Below are 18199 nucleotides of genomic sequence, written 5' to 3'. Positions count from 1 at the left end.
GACAAGAGATGAGTAATGTAAACAATTTGTATTATGCAAAGGCATATAAAAAATGTCATAAACTGTACATTTGCTGAAAATAACAGAGTGCATAGAAAATGGTCTTGTGACAAGTAAAATGTTTGCTTTTATGGAACAAAGACAAAGAATGAGAAAGAGGGGAAAATAAAAGACAAAAAAAAAAAAAAAAAAAAAATCACTGGCCCGTGTAAACCTAAATCTAAGAGGGAGAAAGAAGAATACAGGCATAACTAATAGAAAGAGCCAGTGCAAAGCAAACACACACACACACACACACACACACACACACACACACACACACACAACACCACACAACACACACACCACACACAAATAGGGAAATCAAACAACTAATGAGGAGTGACTTGCAACAGCCAGGGCTCTCACATAGGCCCACTTTCATGTCAAAATAAACACGCCAAGGTGTGTGCTGGGTAGGAGGAAGGGAAAAAAGTAACATAAAAAATGCATTTTTCTGTAGCAGACAGCAGCAGCGGCCAGAAGCAGCAAGTAAAAGCCCTTTGATTTTGTTCACCAGTCAGTACAAATTATGGTGGACAAGGGGGGCATCAAATGACGGGATTAAAAATGTATTAAAAAACACAGGAGTTCTTCCCATGTGTGACACATGCAGACCCGCACTGGCCCCATTATGTATGACAGACAGAGGAGGGGTGAGAGGGGGAGGGGTAGAATGTAGATAGAAATAGGGGGAAAAGCTCCTATTTTGTATACGAGAGAAAAGGGGGAGGAGGTAGGGAATAATACAGGAAACTGATGTTAGCAGAAATGAGGAAGAACAATTTCCTTTGTGTTTTAAAGATTAAGACAGAAGGGACAGAAAGACAAAAAGCAGACCAAGAAAACAATCCCCAAGTGTGTGAGCAAGAGATGAGGAGCGGAAAAAGAAGAAGACAAAGAGAGATCAAAAATAAAATTAATGTCAGCATGTGAAGAAGACAAAAGACCCCATGTGTACTGCAGCTACAACACGACGAAGTCTCAGGACGAAACAAAAATGTATGCAACAGTTACCACATGTTCGGCTGTGAAAGATGCCCTGTGGAGTTATGTTAATATTTTCTCACCAAATACATTTTATCTATTTGTCCAACACATGTTTTGAATGCATTTAAATCATCATAATGCATTTGCAAGTTTGCAGTCATCTTCTTCACCGCCTTTCCTTGCTTTGCCAGCAGTCAGAATGTGTATCATGCCGCTGGTGTGCATGTGCGTCCACTACACAAACAAAGCAAGAACCCACTCATCAAACATTGCGTGCGTGTGTGCTGTCATAGTGCTACTAATGGTAATCATAACTCCACAAGTTATCTTCAACCTCTTCTAAGTCTTGTATTCTCAGTCTTGTACTGGTATGACTTTAAAAAAAACTAAATTTGGACAGAAAACATGTCACAGAGTGACTATATTTTTATAGATATAACTTTCAACATTCATGCACACCACATTAAAATAACAAAAAAACTTAAATACATTTAAGGGTATTTGCCATGTAATTAAATTAAACTTTTCTGGTTCTAAATTGCTGAGTCCTATCCTATCTCTGAATTATATTGCGGCAGTGGCCAAAATAATTCAAACAAAGAACATTTTAAAAACATTAAGGAAAAATCAACTTCTCATTTAAAAATTAAGAAGACAAATACACTTCCTCTCCAGTGAATGGATAAGATCTAAAGAGTATGCATATCTGTATATTTGTGTGTGCGTTTGTGTGTGTGAATCCAGAGCGCTGTTCCCTGTTGGGCGATTATGAACAGGATCTAATGAAGCAGCAGGAGATTCTCTGGAGACATGATGTGTGCGCGTGCGCGCACACCCACAAACACCACACACACCACCCACACACACACACACACACACACACACACACACACACACACCACACACAACACACACACACACACACACACACACACACACAACACACACCACCACACACACACACACACACACACACACACACAGAAAGAGTGTGTCTTGGGACATGTAATTGCACAGAAGTGCTGGGATGTTTGCATGTTACTGTTGTTCTATCTGTCTCTTGCTCGTCCGTCTGTTAAATCTATCTAATGTCACACAGACAGTATCTTCCCGCCTCTCTGTTTGTCCGTGCCGCTTTTCCCTTTTCTGCCCATCTGTCTTTGTTGGTGCCTGTATGTCTGTCTGTGGGTCTGTGTCCCAAAACGTTTCACATTTCAAAAGGTACTTTTCTTTCTGCACTTTGAACAGAAAGCTCTACATCTCACTCTTAGTCTCATCCGCTGGGGATGAGTTGAAGAGCAAGATGGAGAGCGTACTTCTCTCCCATATCTCCCTCCCTTTTCATTCATCTTTCGTCTCCTCTGCGCCTCCTCATTCTTCCCACCATTCCTTCCTCTTCTATCTCCTCTCCTCCTGAAAAACAAATCACTCTGTACATTTCTCTGGGCTTCCCACCTCTCATCTTCCTCACTTGCTTCCCCCGGTCTCTACCGTCCCCCAACTGCTTGTTCTCATAGCCATGGTGAATATGTGAGCAGGAAATATTACCATACCAAATGAAAGGGAGAGGATTTTTTCTTCCTTCTCTTTTCTTTTCATTCAACATTGCATTACCTTCCCTCTCTCCCAGCCTGCTAATTAGTCGAGGGACTGGTGTTTGGGAGTTAAAAGAAAACTGCACACGTTCATTCTCTGCTTCACACAAAAGGTTTTGATGGCACTCCATCATCTGCACACAGTACCAGCAGCAAAAAAGGGCAGTGCATACTATAGATTGAGTGTATATGGTTTTAATTATTTTGGCTTTTGTCTTTGTGAAAATGGCCAGTCCTCTATACCATAATTCTGTAGTTAAGAAGAACATTAGAAAATTGAGTTATTCACTTTGTTCTGCTGATGACTTGGCCCCTCAGTCAGGACCCCGACAGTCTGACTTTTGACTCCTTAAACATTTGTCACACACACACACACACACACACACACACACACACACACACACACACACACACACACACTTCCTTGTAGACCGCCTACTAAATATCTCTTTGCAAGTCTAGTTCAAGGCATAAAAAAATGAACGTGTGTTTCTGTGTGGTGTACTGCAGAGTAAAGGATAAAATCTTATTTTCACTCTGAATGGTTCAACAAAACCTGCTGAGTGAGGAGCCTTCTCTAATGGATATGTGGACATTCAGATGGCATGTCACAAGCATCTATATGTGTCCGTGCATGCGTGAGTGTGTGTGTGCGTGTTAATCTGCTGGGGCAACTCATTTTATCCTAAATGCCATGACCAATTTCACGCTCTCACTGGAAAGGTCGTACCACTGCCGTGTGTGTGTGAGAGCATGTTTGTGTGTACATGCCCGTTGTGTTTATCTGAAGTTAACCCGGTTAACCCCATCGTAGGTGAAAATCTGCTGCTGAGGCAAACTTTAGCAACAGAGATCCTAGAGAAGGCTACTTAACGTCACTAGCCATCAATATCTATGACACACACACAGATGAAAACACAGAAACACACACACAGATTCCATTTCAGAATGTATCTACAATATATATAAACACCATACAAAAATTCTTGTAACAACTCGCATAATCACATGAACACACAAACACGCTGAAATTCACACAATGTTCGATCATGTCACGTCCAGAGTCAATTCAGCCTCCAGCTGCACACAGCCTGGGTAACTAGCCCTAATGCCTTTAGATGTGGACCAAGAAACACACAAGCTGGCTTACAGAAAGGTAGTGTGGATTGCTTTTGCATCTTACCAAGATGATATATTTTTTACTTCTACTGTATAACACCAATATCGGACAACACTGAATCCCCAAAAAATGCTATTCTGAACCGTCAAATGACAGAAAATAGAGCGTGTGACGTGATATACAATACAATTTATGATATAGCTTTCAGACATGACTGAATCCATCAGCTGTGGAGAGACGTACAGAGACAGGGTGACAGAATGAGAGATCAACTCTGACACAGAGTGCACATAAGAAAGACTCAAAAGAATGAGTGAGAAAGTGGGAGAGTGTGTGTGCGTTTGTGTGCACGTGTGTTAAAATGTGTGAGAGAGAGTTTAAGTGTGTGTCTTCCAAGGCCCCCGTTGATCATCTTGACACATGTCTGAGCATTTCTGTCACTTTAATGTCACTGTGGAAATTCTGCAGATTAGTACAACATCCGTCATGGTGCTAGGCCGATCCAAGTCAACAGAACGGATGCAATATTAAACACTAATATTCCCCACAGCCTTTTATGCTCCAATATTATAGAGGCAGAAGAAAGGTCCTGAATATTCACTCGGAAAGATGACATGGACAGGTTTGGAAGAAAAGTGCACCAAGGCACACACGTACACACATACAGATAATCACACAAAAAGGAATTTGTAAAGACACATACACATATTGCACACATTCCTTTACAGAAGTGTAGCTCTAGCAGATTATTTTACATAAAAAATACACACAACCACGCACACAAAACTATCCACATTGGTGATTTTCATTGTATCTCTTACACAAAAGAATCACTGTACAAGTGAGAAGAAAAGAAACAGATCAGAAGGGCGGAAAGACATGAGCCAGAAAGAAAAAAAAGGAAGAGAGGGATGAAATATGAGAAAAAGAGTCAAAGAGGCATGAACTAAATACTCAGAAAGCAAGGCAATAAAGAGTGAGAAGGAGTAGAGAAAACGGCTGAGTGAAATGAAGCAAAAGACAAACAGAGAGAGAAAGAGAGCTGATTAGAGATGCATGCTGAGGGAATGTCATTGTTCTAGTCGATTTGAGACATTTAAACTAAGACCCGAGAGAGAAAGACAGAGAGAGCGGGTGGGACAGGGACATAAAGAGAGGAAACAGAAAAGTGGTGTGTAAAAATGGAGATCATTTTTTTCTGCATTAGTAGTGGAGGTTGGCATAAAACCATGTTCAATTATATTGTCTGTGTGTGCAAAAGCGCCTTGTATGACAACTTTTATTTTAGTCTGGAGTTCATATAAGACAAAAACAATTAAATGCAAGGGTGTGCGTAGGAGGGTATTTGTTATTTGAGAATACGCAAAATAAGCAATTGAACAGCTGCTGGTTGACAGCTGTACTCCACTGACGTCCTTTGTCGCCTCTGCCTGAAAACACACACACTAAAACACTAATGCACACACACACACCACACACACACACACACACACACAACACACACACCACACACACACACACACACACACACACACACACACACACACACACACCACACACACACACACAACACACACCACACACACACACACACACACTAATACACAGACACAGGTACATGAATGATACATAAGTAGTGAATAATGCAGGTTGTCCTGTGCTACATCAACGTGGAGCAGTCCTTTTCACTGCTTTTACTTTTCACTGCTGACCAACTAGAAGCTGTTTTCGGGACAATACCTGCTATTACCTGGCAAGTTGTATTAGCTTTGTTGTAAAGACCTGGTCCTGAGGTGGAGGTTAACATCAAACTAGACTGAAATCAAATTGCATGCTCACATCCTGTAGCATACCAGTGGGTGATTGCTACTATGGGATCATACTTTAGGTTTTAAAGAAGTAACAGTGAGAAACAAACTTTTACCATCATTTACCCAATCATCATATTTTGGCCTGACTGTATACCATAACGCACTTAGCTGGTTGACGTAGGATTCCACTAATATGCACAAACATCAAGGCTCAATTCATGACTTCTTCTCTCTACAATTACATCATTTTGTGAACACAAAAACGAACCACATCTTATTTTTTCAGACAGCTTAGATCTCTCATTACCCACAAAGTAAGGCAATGTAAAAGAGAGTGAAGACTATTAGACTAGATTAGAGTTTTAGATCAGAGAAGTGACCTACTGTAAATCTAACTGAAAATGTCTGAGACACTACATAATTCAGTTATCATAAATCAAACAACCCATACAGTCCTGTGCCAACAAGGCTGATGTCAGCTGTCAGTTATTTACAACTTTAACAGCATACAGTGTATTGCCTGATTTAGCAGTCTGACGGCACTGATAGCTGTCCATTAACCAAAACGTCAGGTTCAAAGCAGAACCGCCTGGCATTGCGGGTATACAGTATGTGTCCAAAAAGCATGGCAGTTAATGCCACGTTAAACTAAAAGCACCATAGCTCCCAGAATGTAACGTTGTAATTAAAAAATGTTAAACTTTAAATTACAAGTTGATAGAATGAGACTGATAACATGTAAATGGCCAATCAGCACAAACATAACCATATGCAGCGATTCTAATGTTAATAAATTTCAGCAAAGAAATAAAAACCAAAGTATAAAATGTGTGAATGTGTAGGAATATATGGATCTAATTATGACATTGATAATTGGGAATAAAAATCCCCAGACAAAGCAAGCCAACGTAATTCATTTGTGTTTAAATATGTGGAATTTGTGTGGTGCAACATGACCCTCTTACCTCACTACACAGACTACACATATACTACGTATTTCTGATCACGTTTGTTACTCACATTGTTCCCCTCTGTGTGGCTCTCAGGCAGACACAGACAGCGATAGGGCGTCACACTGGTATCACAGTGGTCTGCATGGCCGTGACACTCACATCTAGCCAGGTGACGGAGAAAAGGAGAGAAGGATAAACACACTGGCAGAACCTCAAAATTGTAATGTACAAATTTGTTAATTAAAATATACAATTTCTTATTACAATGAAAAAACAAATGAAACAACATGACAAAAGCTCTCCCTCCTTCAAAGTTTCTGTTGACACCTCCTCCATCCCTCATCCATGGAGTGGCAGTAGTGCCATTAAGAAGTTCCCATTCAACATTTATGAATACTATTCTCAGAATTATCAGAATAACATAAAAGGCCTGTCTCTCTCACGCACACACACAGTCCCATATTGTCAAAAGTGGACTAAAAGTGATTAAACAAAAAGAAATGATCTTACTTATGTCTAACTTTATCCTGATTATTTATTTTCTATTTGAAAATACTTTTTATTCTTCTCCCTTCTTGGCAGCCATTCATTTTAATACAGTTTGAAGCTTGGTATCTTCAGTATGTACTGTATCCTGTGAAATAGCCCCCTCATAGTCTGAAAGCTAGCCTGGGGCGGCAAGCCATTGACATTATGAAGAAATGTGAAGAAAAAAAAAATCACCAAAGAGTCTTAGAGTTGATTTTAGTATGACAAAAAGTGGAACTCTATAATGTCCCCTGTTGGGTTGTCCACTCCTGGACGGACGGACGGACGGACGGACGGACGACGTCACACCACACACACACACAACACACACACACACACACACACACCACACACACACACACACACACACACACACACACACACCACACACACAACAGCATGATAGTCATTTAATTATTCATTCAGGTATTCAGTTACTTTTTCCCTTTCATTCTTCCCTCCGTATCCTTTCACCTCTTGTTCTCGTTATATCACTTTCTGTTACAAGCTGAATAAATTAATCACATCTGCAGCATTTAAGGAGTAAATTATAAGGTAAGAATTTATCTATTTCTAATCAAATTAAAAGTTGTGAAAAAAATGTTTTTTTTTTTTACAATTTACAATACTGATGGCTTTAGTATATAAAAAATATAAAATATAGTATTTTCAGAAGGCTGCTCTAACAACGGTAAGTAGATATGTCTGTCCTGAGAAAAATGAAAGAAAAAATGTATTGTGAATTTATTGAAACAAAAGCACATTAGAAGTGATGTCCACCACAGATTAAAAAAGAGCACCGCCAAAAAAATTCTAACTTAGTCAATAAAAAAGTAAGGCAGTGAGTAAAACAAAGTAAAAAAAGTGTCTCTGTGCCAAAAGTATAATAACAATGGCTTTACCTTTACAAATAAAAAAACATTCACGGATTAAATTGTAATGAGGAGGAATGCAGTTCTTCTTTGACTACTCAGTTCTGAATTTGTGGTATTTATATTTTGATTAAATTATTATTAGGCCCTGTTGGTGAATATAATATACAAAATAGCATTCTAGCTTGGATATGCCACACCAATAATGGAATATTATTTTTTATCATTATGAGAACAATGTACTCACATTGCACATATGAAGACTAATGCCCGAAAATACTGACCCTGCATTTCCAGTCACAGTAAATAAGAAAAAACTACTAGCAGCAGATCAATAAACTAGCTGAGCTGATATTAGCTTATTGTAGATGTATTGGTAGCGGCAAGTACTGTACTGTATGTTGGCTAATAACTAACAAAAAGTTAAGTACAACAATGCAAGATATGTTTTAGGCTTGCCGCTCAGCAGTACATATTGTTTTCACAAAAAAAGGTTAAGGAATCATTATGAAAATGTGTGTGCTTACGTTATCAGTTTATCTTTAAAATTTGAATAATGGTCAGGCTATAAAAACTACTTGATATATTAGAACATTTTATAGAAAATATTTTTTTGAATGGCATTTCTGTGCCGCAATATCATGCAGTAATGTAATGTAAGAGGGACTTTGTTCTAACATGTAGGACAAATGATGCTCATGAGTGCAGACATGCACAAAGACACATACTCAGGTTACAAGTGTACTCTCACTGCCAACACATCTATTTACATGCTTTATAAAGAATGAAGAGAGAAGAGATAGAGAGATGGAACAAGAATGAAAGAGAGCTGGGAGACAGGGAGGGATGAAGAATGCACAGATGAGATATCAGCAGCTCTAAATCTCTGTTTCTCCTTCTTCACAGTAACAAGCTACTAATTAAAACAGCTTGGGGGGGGGAGTTAGAGATGATTGCCTCCTGCATAATCCTATAATTACTACAGTCATAAAAAACAGTCACTCTGTCAGTCTAATGAAGAGAAGTGTTCACAATTACTCTCAGAAAGCTCTGCTGATACTCAACAGTCAGTTTCAAAATATTTTCTAGATGTTGAAATGTGCTCAGACATTTTTAAAAAACCAAGACTGAAAAGATCTTCAGGTGCTTCTTTCAACCAATTGCGCCACTTTATCTAATACACAATTCTGACAAGTGACGACAGGAGTGACTGTAATTATGCTTCATAGGGTGGTTCATCTACATTAGTGAAATTGACGTGTGTAAATTTTATGATCTAAAAGCTATGTTTAGCCTTATTTGAGGTACAACAATTCAAATGTCTACTTCTTGGTGTGCAATTCAAGTTCTTCAAGACATACCACAGATATTACATATCCAGATGTCACGATGGCAATTCAAACACCATCAACACATTTCCAAAACTGATGAGATACTTATTAGTGGGATCACTGGATAAATATTTGTAACTCTTCACCTGCCACTGATGGTGATCTCATTGATGGAGTAGTATCTGTGACGCTGGTTCACCCCGGCTGCTCTAGAGTGGGATTGTCCATTCAGGTGTATCCTGACCTGGGTGGCATGTACCATCTTCTGCAGAGCAGGAGTGTTGTAGAAGTTGTTATAGCCTGGCCTCAGGTTTGGCTCTGGGGTCAGCAGGCTGAATATAATGTTACCTCCTGAGAAGGGAACATCGCTGGAACACAGGAAACACACTTTAAACAAATTAAGTCTAGGTACAGTAAAAGCCTGGGACACAACAACAAACCAAACAACAACAAATCAAAGGCATCCGTAAAAAGTTATTTATGTTGTAAAATTGTGTGTGTGCGTGCACGTGTGTGTACAAATGGAACGTACTATTAAGTTTGAGGATTTACAGTGCTTTCCACATGTATGTTTAACATTTAAACATGTATAAATAATATCAATTTATTTTCATCCCTTCGGCCCAGTTCAATATGCAATTTAATTGTATGCAGTATATGTCGTAGGGGAACACTACTCGGTCTCTCTTTCAGCTACAGTGTCCATAGCTCAAAAGAAACCCTGCTTCATATAAGTTTTTGATATTTATAAAGTTATTTTATATGACTTTACATATTTTGTATTTGTATATAATAATCCGATATACAAACCAAAATCCGGGAACAAGATCAATTTAGAGCACAATAGTTCTATTGTAGACATTCTGTTGAGCTAGTTTACCTGAAGCAGAAGTACTGTAATTTACTGGTATGAAAACACCTAAAATGACTGATGTGTGCTTGAAATTATTTTGTCGGACACTCCAGTGGCCTCAGAGGACACAATGTCTCTTGCGGGATAAAGTAAATCTTGTGGAAAAAAACACAAAAAAAACCCTAATGTCACAGAGCGTGTTATGTTGCCAATATGAGGTTTAATTACTCTCATGCCAATTTGACTAATACGTATAACTGTGCCAGGCTGTATGTGATATGATTCATCAGTCAATTGAAAAATAAGCAATGACTACATAATCTCTAAACTAAGCTATTCATACTTGTTCTATCTTGTGCCAACCAGGGTCTCCAAACAATCAGCTATGCCAAGATACAATGTGTGAGATTGTGTGAGTATGTTAAAACTATGTTCCAAGGCCAGGTCATATGCCAAGGCAGATCTGTAGGTGGTTAGTACAGTGGCCGACAGGGGCAAACGCCCTGCAATTTAAGAAAACACATCCAAATGGACAAAACATAAGCAAATTAAGAAAACAACTTCATTAATTTGACTAAATGTATACGCAGCATTTATCAAACGCGCTGCAAATACACACAACACAACCAAATACACAAACGCGCTGTAAATGCACAAACGTTGCAAAAAGCAAGTACACAAACACCAAACAAAAGAAGAGATGCAAATAGAAAAGCAGATGTAACAAAAAAAACGCTACATCTAGATTACACAATGGAAGATCTCCAGGCCTCTAGAGAGAGAGCAAGCAAGGACACGTTCAATCCATAGACTGTATTATTATTAATCTCAGAACGGTGTGCTACTGCAAATATTAAGTCTACATTTGAGATATGTTTTCTCTCGTTTGGTGGGTGTGTCTCGGCTCAGGTCACAGGTGATACTCAGTCAGCAGAGATGTGTTTGTAAACTTTTGGTAATAAAACATTTAAAACTGCATCAACATTTAACGTTGACATTTGCCATTTTACATGAGAGGATTTAAGTTTGTCCAAAAGACGCATACTTAAGTGTAGGCCTCCTCAAGTGTAATATTGTGATTATCCAACAACGGTTAACAACAAAATAAGTAATAAAATAAGTAATAAATCTGTATTCATATTCTGGAGCAATACGCTCTTGAAATAAAAAATAAATAAATAAACGACAGACAGGATTTCTAGTCCCTCCTGTTAACCAGTCATTGTGCTATTGCTTTGTAGAGACCGTTGGATTTATCAAACTGAATAAATCCCGCCCAAACATACAGTATAAACACAGAACTGCTAACTCCATCATGTTGTAAGTAAGACATCTGCGGAAAAAGTTGTATTCATTAGCAGGATTGCCGTACTGTTTAGTTCAAAAACATCAAAAACACCAAAAGTATGAAGACATAGCACAGATGTAGGCTTTTAATTTGAAAAGTCAAAGCTCGATGACGGCAACATCCGAAAGGACATGACACGGAAGCATGGACTATATATTATTAATACATCAAATTAATAATATTAATTTAATACACAGTCAATGGACGCGAGGCATGAGACGGGATGTCTCCAGGCTGCAGCCATACCCGGCTCTTATAAAAAGGCAGAGCGCTCTCTCTCCGTGGGGTCAAAGATCCAGCTGTTCCACTAAGCGCTCCCTCTAGAGGCCTGGAGAGCTTCTGTTGTGTAATCTGGATGCAGCATTTTTTTGTTGCATTTGTTTTCGTGGTTTGTGCGCTTTTCTTTTTGCATCGTTTTTCATTTGCATCGCGTTTATGTATTTAGTTGTGTTGTGTGTATATGCAGCGCGTTTGCTGAATACTGAACATGTTGTCAAATTAATTAGGTTGTTTTCTTAATTTACTTGTGTTTTGTCTATTTGCATGCGTTTTCTGAAGTTTGCAGGGCGTTTGCCCCCGTCGGCCACCGTAGGTTAGCTTTATAAACCTAGTGACTGTGAGAGTGTCAGAGTGTGTGTGTTAAATGTATGTGTAACATGTGTCTATGTGGGTGTGTGTCTGAGTTTCTTTTATTTCTTTCGACTTATGTTTTGTGCATGCACTAACACACACACACATGTGTGCATGCATAAATGTGCGTTTATATGTGTTTGTGAGAGTTCATATACTTTTCATTTAGTCTTGCTAGTAATTTCTGTGTAATCTCCTCCACCCTAAAGAAGCCATGACCACCCAACAGAATATGGAGAACATATGGTTGTGCTCTGGGGAGAGTGCCTAAAACAAAATAACTTGAATAACTGCTTGAACGGTTTATTTTTTAATTTATTTTTGTTTAATTGATTCAAGGCAGTTTAAAATGGTATGATCAATCCGTGGCCAGTGATGTCTATCTTCATCTGACTGCTGACACAGTAAATGACAAAAACTTATTTCAAATTTCACAACAGTGATGAGCCTCCTGTCACTACATATGTGTTTGCCCTCTCTTATTCCCCACATGCTTAATGACTATAATGTGCTATTGTACAGTTGATGTCCAATTACAAATGTAAAACTTTTCATGAACATATCTTTTTTGGATATATGCATACTCATCTCAATTGAGCTTTTAGTTTTCATGTTAGTGCTGCAGCATATCAGAAGATAAGAAAAACATTTTGGGCTTTTTAAATTGATTTCTCAAATTTTTAAAAATATGTACAGTATACACTATTTGTTTCTCTTTTAACAGTTAGGTAAATAATACTGACTATTTTCCACATGTGCTCACACGTTAACACATGGTACCTACCTGGGCAGCTGCAGACAGTTGACTGAATCTGGTCTCAGTAAAGGCCCATTGTTCTGCATTTGAAACACAGTGCAGTTTCTGGCCATATATTGCCAGTCCAACCAGGGCTGTTCTGTGGTGGTGCCACTCTCAAGTTCCGTGAGGTAAAGCATCCGTCTTTGGATCAGAACTGACTCTGGCAAGAGCCCCCCAAATTGTACTATAACGTAGAATATCTGGAGGAGAAAGGGGTACAGGTTAGCATGAATACAACCACATTGGTAATACAGGTACACCTGTACAATGCACAGCAATCCAAAACAACAGCCATGCAGTACATCCTACCATGGTGGTGTTTTTGTTGACGTATCAGACATACATATTTATTCACCTTAGTAATTTTTGAGGCCATAGGAATAGCTGTTACGTTTTGCATCTCATTATATTAAGGCCATTATATTAGGATGTGTTAATAATTTGTAATTGTATGGTATTGGCATTGATACAAATCCCATTCTAATGACAAGTCTTGTGCAGTGTTGGTCTTGTTGAAATGGTAAAATTTTTGTTTTGCTCATAAGATATTACTTGGGTTTCTGTATGGTTGACCTAAAATGAGGATTAATGGTTTTAGATGACAGCCATCACACATATTCAACACATATGTATTCAACACACACACACACACACAGATGCACGCACTCACAGATGCACGCACGCACACACGCACGCACACACACACACACAGTTTCCTATAACACATAAACCATTTGTGTTACTGTGAGTAGGTGTGGGTATGTGTGTCAAGTGTTATCTGTCCCACTACAGTGTGGGCTGGGACACTGGGTTACACAGCAGGGAGCACATTAAGCCACCACCACTGCGCAAACCCTCCCCACACCCCACACACAAACACAAACATTCAACCCGAACTTCAGAAAGTGTCTTTTATCTGAGGACTTGAGTTGAGCTACCACGTCAGGACAGCTCCCAAAATCCTGCCCACACTCACATACACACTTAAGAGAGAAGAGGGACAAGTCCTTTGACTGCTCCAGTGTTGACAACCCAATATCTCTCTCTTCCTCTGCCCCCGTCTGTCTCTCACTGCAGTGCTTAGGAAGAGGATGAAGCTGTTGTCCACTGCACATATAGTTGTAAGCAGAGAGCTACTGTACAGTGTTTGTAATGTAGCATTTCACTTAACATTCCGACAGAATTTATTTTTGACTGTTCAAACCAAAGTAGCTAACAATGACTGAGCAGTTAATGTCAAGGTATAAAGGTATGAAAAAAACAATACCCCCCAAGCCTATCATACAGTATATAAAATGATATGAAAATTCTTCTGTTTTATAGAATGGCGACAACTAGGGATTAGCTATACAGTCTGAAGGGGTCAATGATGTCAAAAGTGGATTGCATCTGAGTTTATCTTCCTGTGTAAGTGTTGGTGTGTGAAAGTGTTGTAAGTGCTCAAAGTTGTTCAAACATATGTCAACAGAATACACATTGTCTGTTGCAAGAATCAAGCCCAAAGCCTGACAGGTATTGTAACTGTCTGAGGGACAGTACCACTAACATTAAATGTTTAGTTAGTATGATGCGTGGATGTACAGTATATAATTGGACTAGTTTAATTACAAGTATCTTTACTAGCTCACACTACCAGCTGATGGCAGTTTTGGGATAACAATATCCACATCCACAGAGGACAAGTGATGGATGGATTGATTTAAAGGTCCAATATGTAATATATTTACTGTAATAATTCCAAAAATGACCCCAATGCGTCATCAGATATTAAGGAAGCACAGAATGAAGTTGAAATACTATCTCTTCTGACAACAATGCTAACGTCAGTATTTTCTCCTTTTGAAATTTCCGCTGACCAGCTCGACAGATAGGCCAGGTTGCCGAGGAAGTGTGTCTATGCGTTAAAAAGGGAGAGGACGTCAAGATTGTTGTGTTTTTAGCGGTTCCTACCGTAATTCCAAGTTGAAAAAGTGTGTCTGTCTATTGCACATCTATCCGTCTGTCTACCATTATAGAGGAATAATATGTGTGTATGTGCTTGGTTGCGTGTGTGCATTATTAGATGCGTTACCTGGTATTGTCCATTCGCCAAATCCACAGTTATAGTGACTCCTTCATCCATTTCCTCTGTAGTCATGATCTTAGAAAGCCACGTGGTGCCCATGTCCTGATCATTGATATAACTGAGTGGATGGGCATTAAGGTTGAGTCTTAAAACTCTGTCATTGGTTGTGTCCTCAACACCATTGGGAATGCAGTATCTGTCAACAATGAAAGTTTAAGTTTAAGGTATCTTAACTGTATGTTGGTCTTCAGTATATATATATATATATATATATATATATATATATATATATACACACACACACACTGTATATATACACACTGTATATATATAAGAAGTTGTGATACTGTACCTCACAACTAAAGGGTGCACTCTTGGGTGACTGGGGGGACAGCGACACTCTGACTGGGCATGGAGCTGGGGCAGGACCCCTGAATACACCTCCACTATTTCCCTGTGAAAAAAAGAAACAGAAGACTAATATTGAACTATAATACAACACTGACGCAAAATATAATTCTATCCATTTTAAACTGGGATGAGGAAAGGACCACTTTTATATAGTAAAGTTAAACATTTCATTCTAAACATAAAATGATTTGACCAAAACTACATGGCTGTGTTTTATATAGAAAGATAAAATAAAACCATTTGGGAAAAAACAAGGACTCCCAAAATATGGGGTTTGAACTCTAAACAAACTGTCTAGTGTTAGGAGGATGAACAAAAATGACCAAACAAGGCTTTGTCATTATTTAACTTTTTTTTTTTCCCCAATTACAAACGGTATGTTGAGAAATGAGAACGTAAATAAAAAAAACGTAAATAAAAAAACACAGAGAAAAGATAGGGAGGAGGGAGACACAACAAAAAAACAATGGAAAAAACGTAACGAAAAAAGTTTCTGTCATCTCCATGAGGAATTCTAAGTAATGGCAACAAAACTGTCAGAGCATCCACATGATACAAGCCCTCCGTGATTGCCCCCCCCCCCCACCACGCATTCACACAGTTGCTTGTCACCAAGGAGGACATTAAGGATTAAAAAAAACATGGTCTCTTCAGAAGTAATTATCCGCGCTCGATAATTATAGCCATTCTAAGAAATACAGAAAGAATTTTGTGGAGTTGATAGTCTTAACTTGCTTGTATCAACTCATTTGGTAATGGCTTGACGGATGCTCATTAATTTAAAAAACGTTACGCACTAAAGCCTTAAAGGTGCCCTGCAACACTTATTTTATTACTTTGTGGTAATGTCTGAAGTTCTACCATGGACTCTCTTTTTTGTGGAAGAAATGCCTTGGTTACCTTGTTTTAAGCCATTCTAGCGTGGTAAAGAAGCCTGCAAGAAGTCTCAGCTTAATTTTCAACGAGCTAAGCTGTTTGACTCTGATTGCCTAACAGCTAGCCAATAAGAGCATGCCTATCAGTATCCTTTACCCAGCGCAACCGGGCAGCTCATGAATAGTAATGAGCTCAGGCAACATGACCTCAGACTGACCAGCTTTCGTAATTGGCCTGATTTCTCCGTTGGTTTCTTTTCAATGACTAGAGCTGACAGAGGAGGTAGCAGTTCATTTTCACATCCACAACAAAACACAAACACATGTGGACTTAACAAATTTCAAAAAATGCAAGTAAAAACGGTTTCGTCTGGCAGGGCAACTTTAAGACACCGGTTGACGGGCCCTTGACTGAACAATTAGTACAAAGTGGAAAATCAAAGGCATAATTTGAAAACTCAATCTTTCATTTTGTCTTACCCCAATCTTGATGACAGAAACTTGTAAGCTCCAAGTCCTCACTGTGTGCAGTTCATCACTGGTAAGCAAAACACTAATTGCCTCGTATTGAATTCTCAGGAAAATCCTCTGGAAGCAGTATGGATCTCAAGAAGCAACGATTAGCTTTTTCCTTCTTTCGTCTAACCATCTTTCCCTTTATCTCTCCATACAGCTCATCTTCGCTTGTTGCTTTAATCTATAAAGTATATCTGTCTCTTTTTCTCCTAATTTGTATCCCTTCTTCTTTATTCAATCTATCTATAGCTACCACTTCCCTTCCTTTTCCTATGTCAATCACAGTTCCCTTCCTTCACTTCTAACCTTTCCTTTTATAATGCTTATTTCATTTGGTCTTTATTTTATTGCTCCTTTTTTCTCTCCCCATAGCTGTTCATTACCTGTCTCTCTATCTAACTCACCTGTTGGTCAGAGTGGCAGGATAAAATCTAAAGTCTTGCATTCGCCCAATGAACTGATTAGACCCTGGAGAGATGAAAAGAGAGGAGAAAAGAACATAGAGAAGGTGTTAATGGGTTTGTACTGAAGGCAGTGAGTGAGAGGATTTCACAGTGTTTAGTAGATTATCTTATCAGTTTCTTGATAGCAGCTAAGTGAGGCTGCCCACAGCTGCTTATAATGGCCAAGTTCATGATACAAAGCCAAACAGGATCGGCCACAGTCTACACATTGCCTCCACTAGAGAGCAGAAGGGATTATAAGGACCATTTCATTAGCTTGGTTTGAGGCCAGGGCCCAAACAGATCTGTCTAAGCATAACCAAGTATTTCCTAAACCCTGTCCTTTACAGAGTGTACTCATTTGTGTTTCCTTGCACTTGTTTTTAACTGAAGTGATTCTTGTTTGTAGATGGTCCTTGGATAGACATTTTAAAACCCCTTTTCTAGACTCTAAAAGTAGATCAGGTGGAGTTAGCTGAAAATAACTATTATTTTCATTTCTGAGTAACCTGCCAAATACACTGTTTATTACTTATTTAATCATTTGGTCTATAAATGTCATAAGATTTAAGAAACAATGCCCAGCTAATTTTCAGAACAAAAAATAACATTTTCCCAAACCCAAGCAAACATAAACTGGAATATTTCAAACATATCTACACAAAGTCTAAACTCACATGAGAATATTGGACTGCACACAAGAAACACCATCAAACACAAATGAGCGCAGGCAAGCCCCCAACTCATCTCCACACACAAACCTACATATGTGATAATGTTGGACAGACCATAAGAGACCCACACAGAAGAAAATGCTGAAATCTTTTAGTGTCCAACAAACTTCTGTCTAGTTTGACAACAACTCTTAGAAGACGGATAACTTCTCTGTGCATTGACAGAACCCCTGCCATGTCTGTGAAGGTGTGTGTGTTGGAGGCTTTACTGTGTCTGTATTCCAAAAAAACATCCTTACTTTAGAGAAACAAAGTGTGTGTGTGTGTGTGTGTGTGTGTGTGTGTG

At 38.8% G+C, this 18199-nt stretch overlaps 1 protein-coding gene across 1 annotated transcript in view; it reads right to left on the bottom strand.

Annotated features, from left to right (window-relative positions):
• ush2a (Usher syndrome 2A (autosomal recessive, mild)) overlaps window positions 1-18199 on the bottom strand; it is a 221377-nt gene that overhangs the window by 176585 nt on the left and 26593 nt on the right. The window contains 6 exon segments of the mRNA XM_032520470.1: window positions 6576-6669; window positions 9386-9607; window positions 12855-13069; window positions 14941-15130; window positions 15287-15388; window positions 17141-17204. Coding sequence (XP_032376361.1) covers window positions 6576-6669; window positions 9386-9607; window positions 12855-13069; window positions 14941-15130; window positions 15287-15388; window positions 17141-17204 — 887 coding nt within the window.

This window comes from Etheostoma spectabile, chromosome 1, assembly GCF_008692095.1.
Source record: "Etheostoma spectabile isolate EspeVRDwgs_2016 chromosome 1, UIUC_Espe_1.0, whole genome shotgun sequence".
NCBI lineage: Eukaryota > Metazoa > Chordata > Actinopteri > Perciformes > Percidae > Etheostoma > Etheostoma spectabile.
The sequence above is the reverse complement of the archived record's forward strand: the minus strand, read 5'-3'. Positions and strand labels throughout refer to the sequence as shown.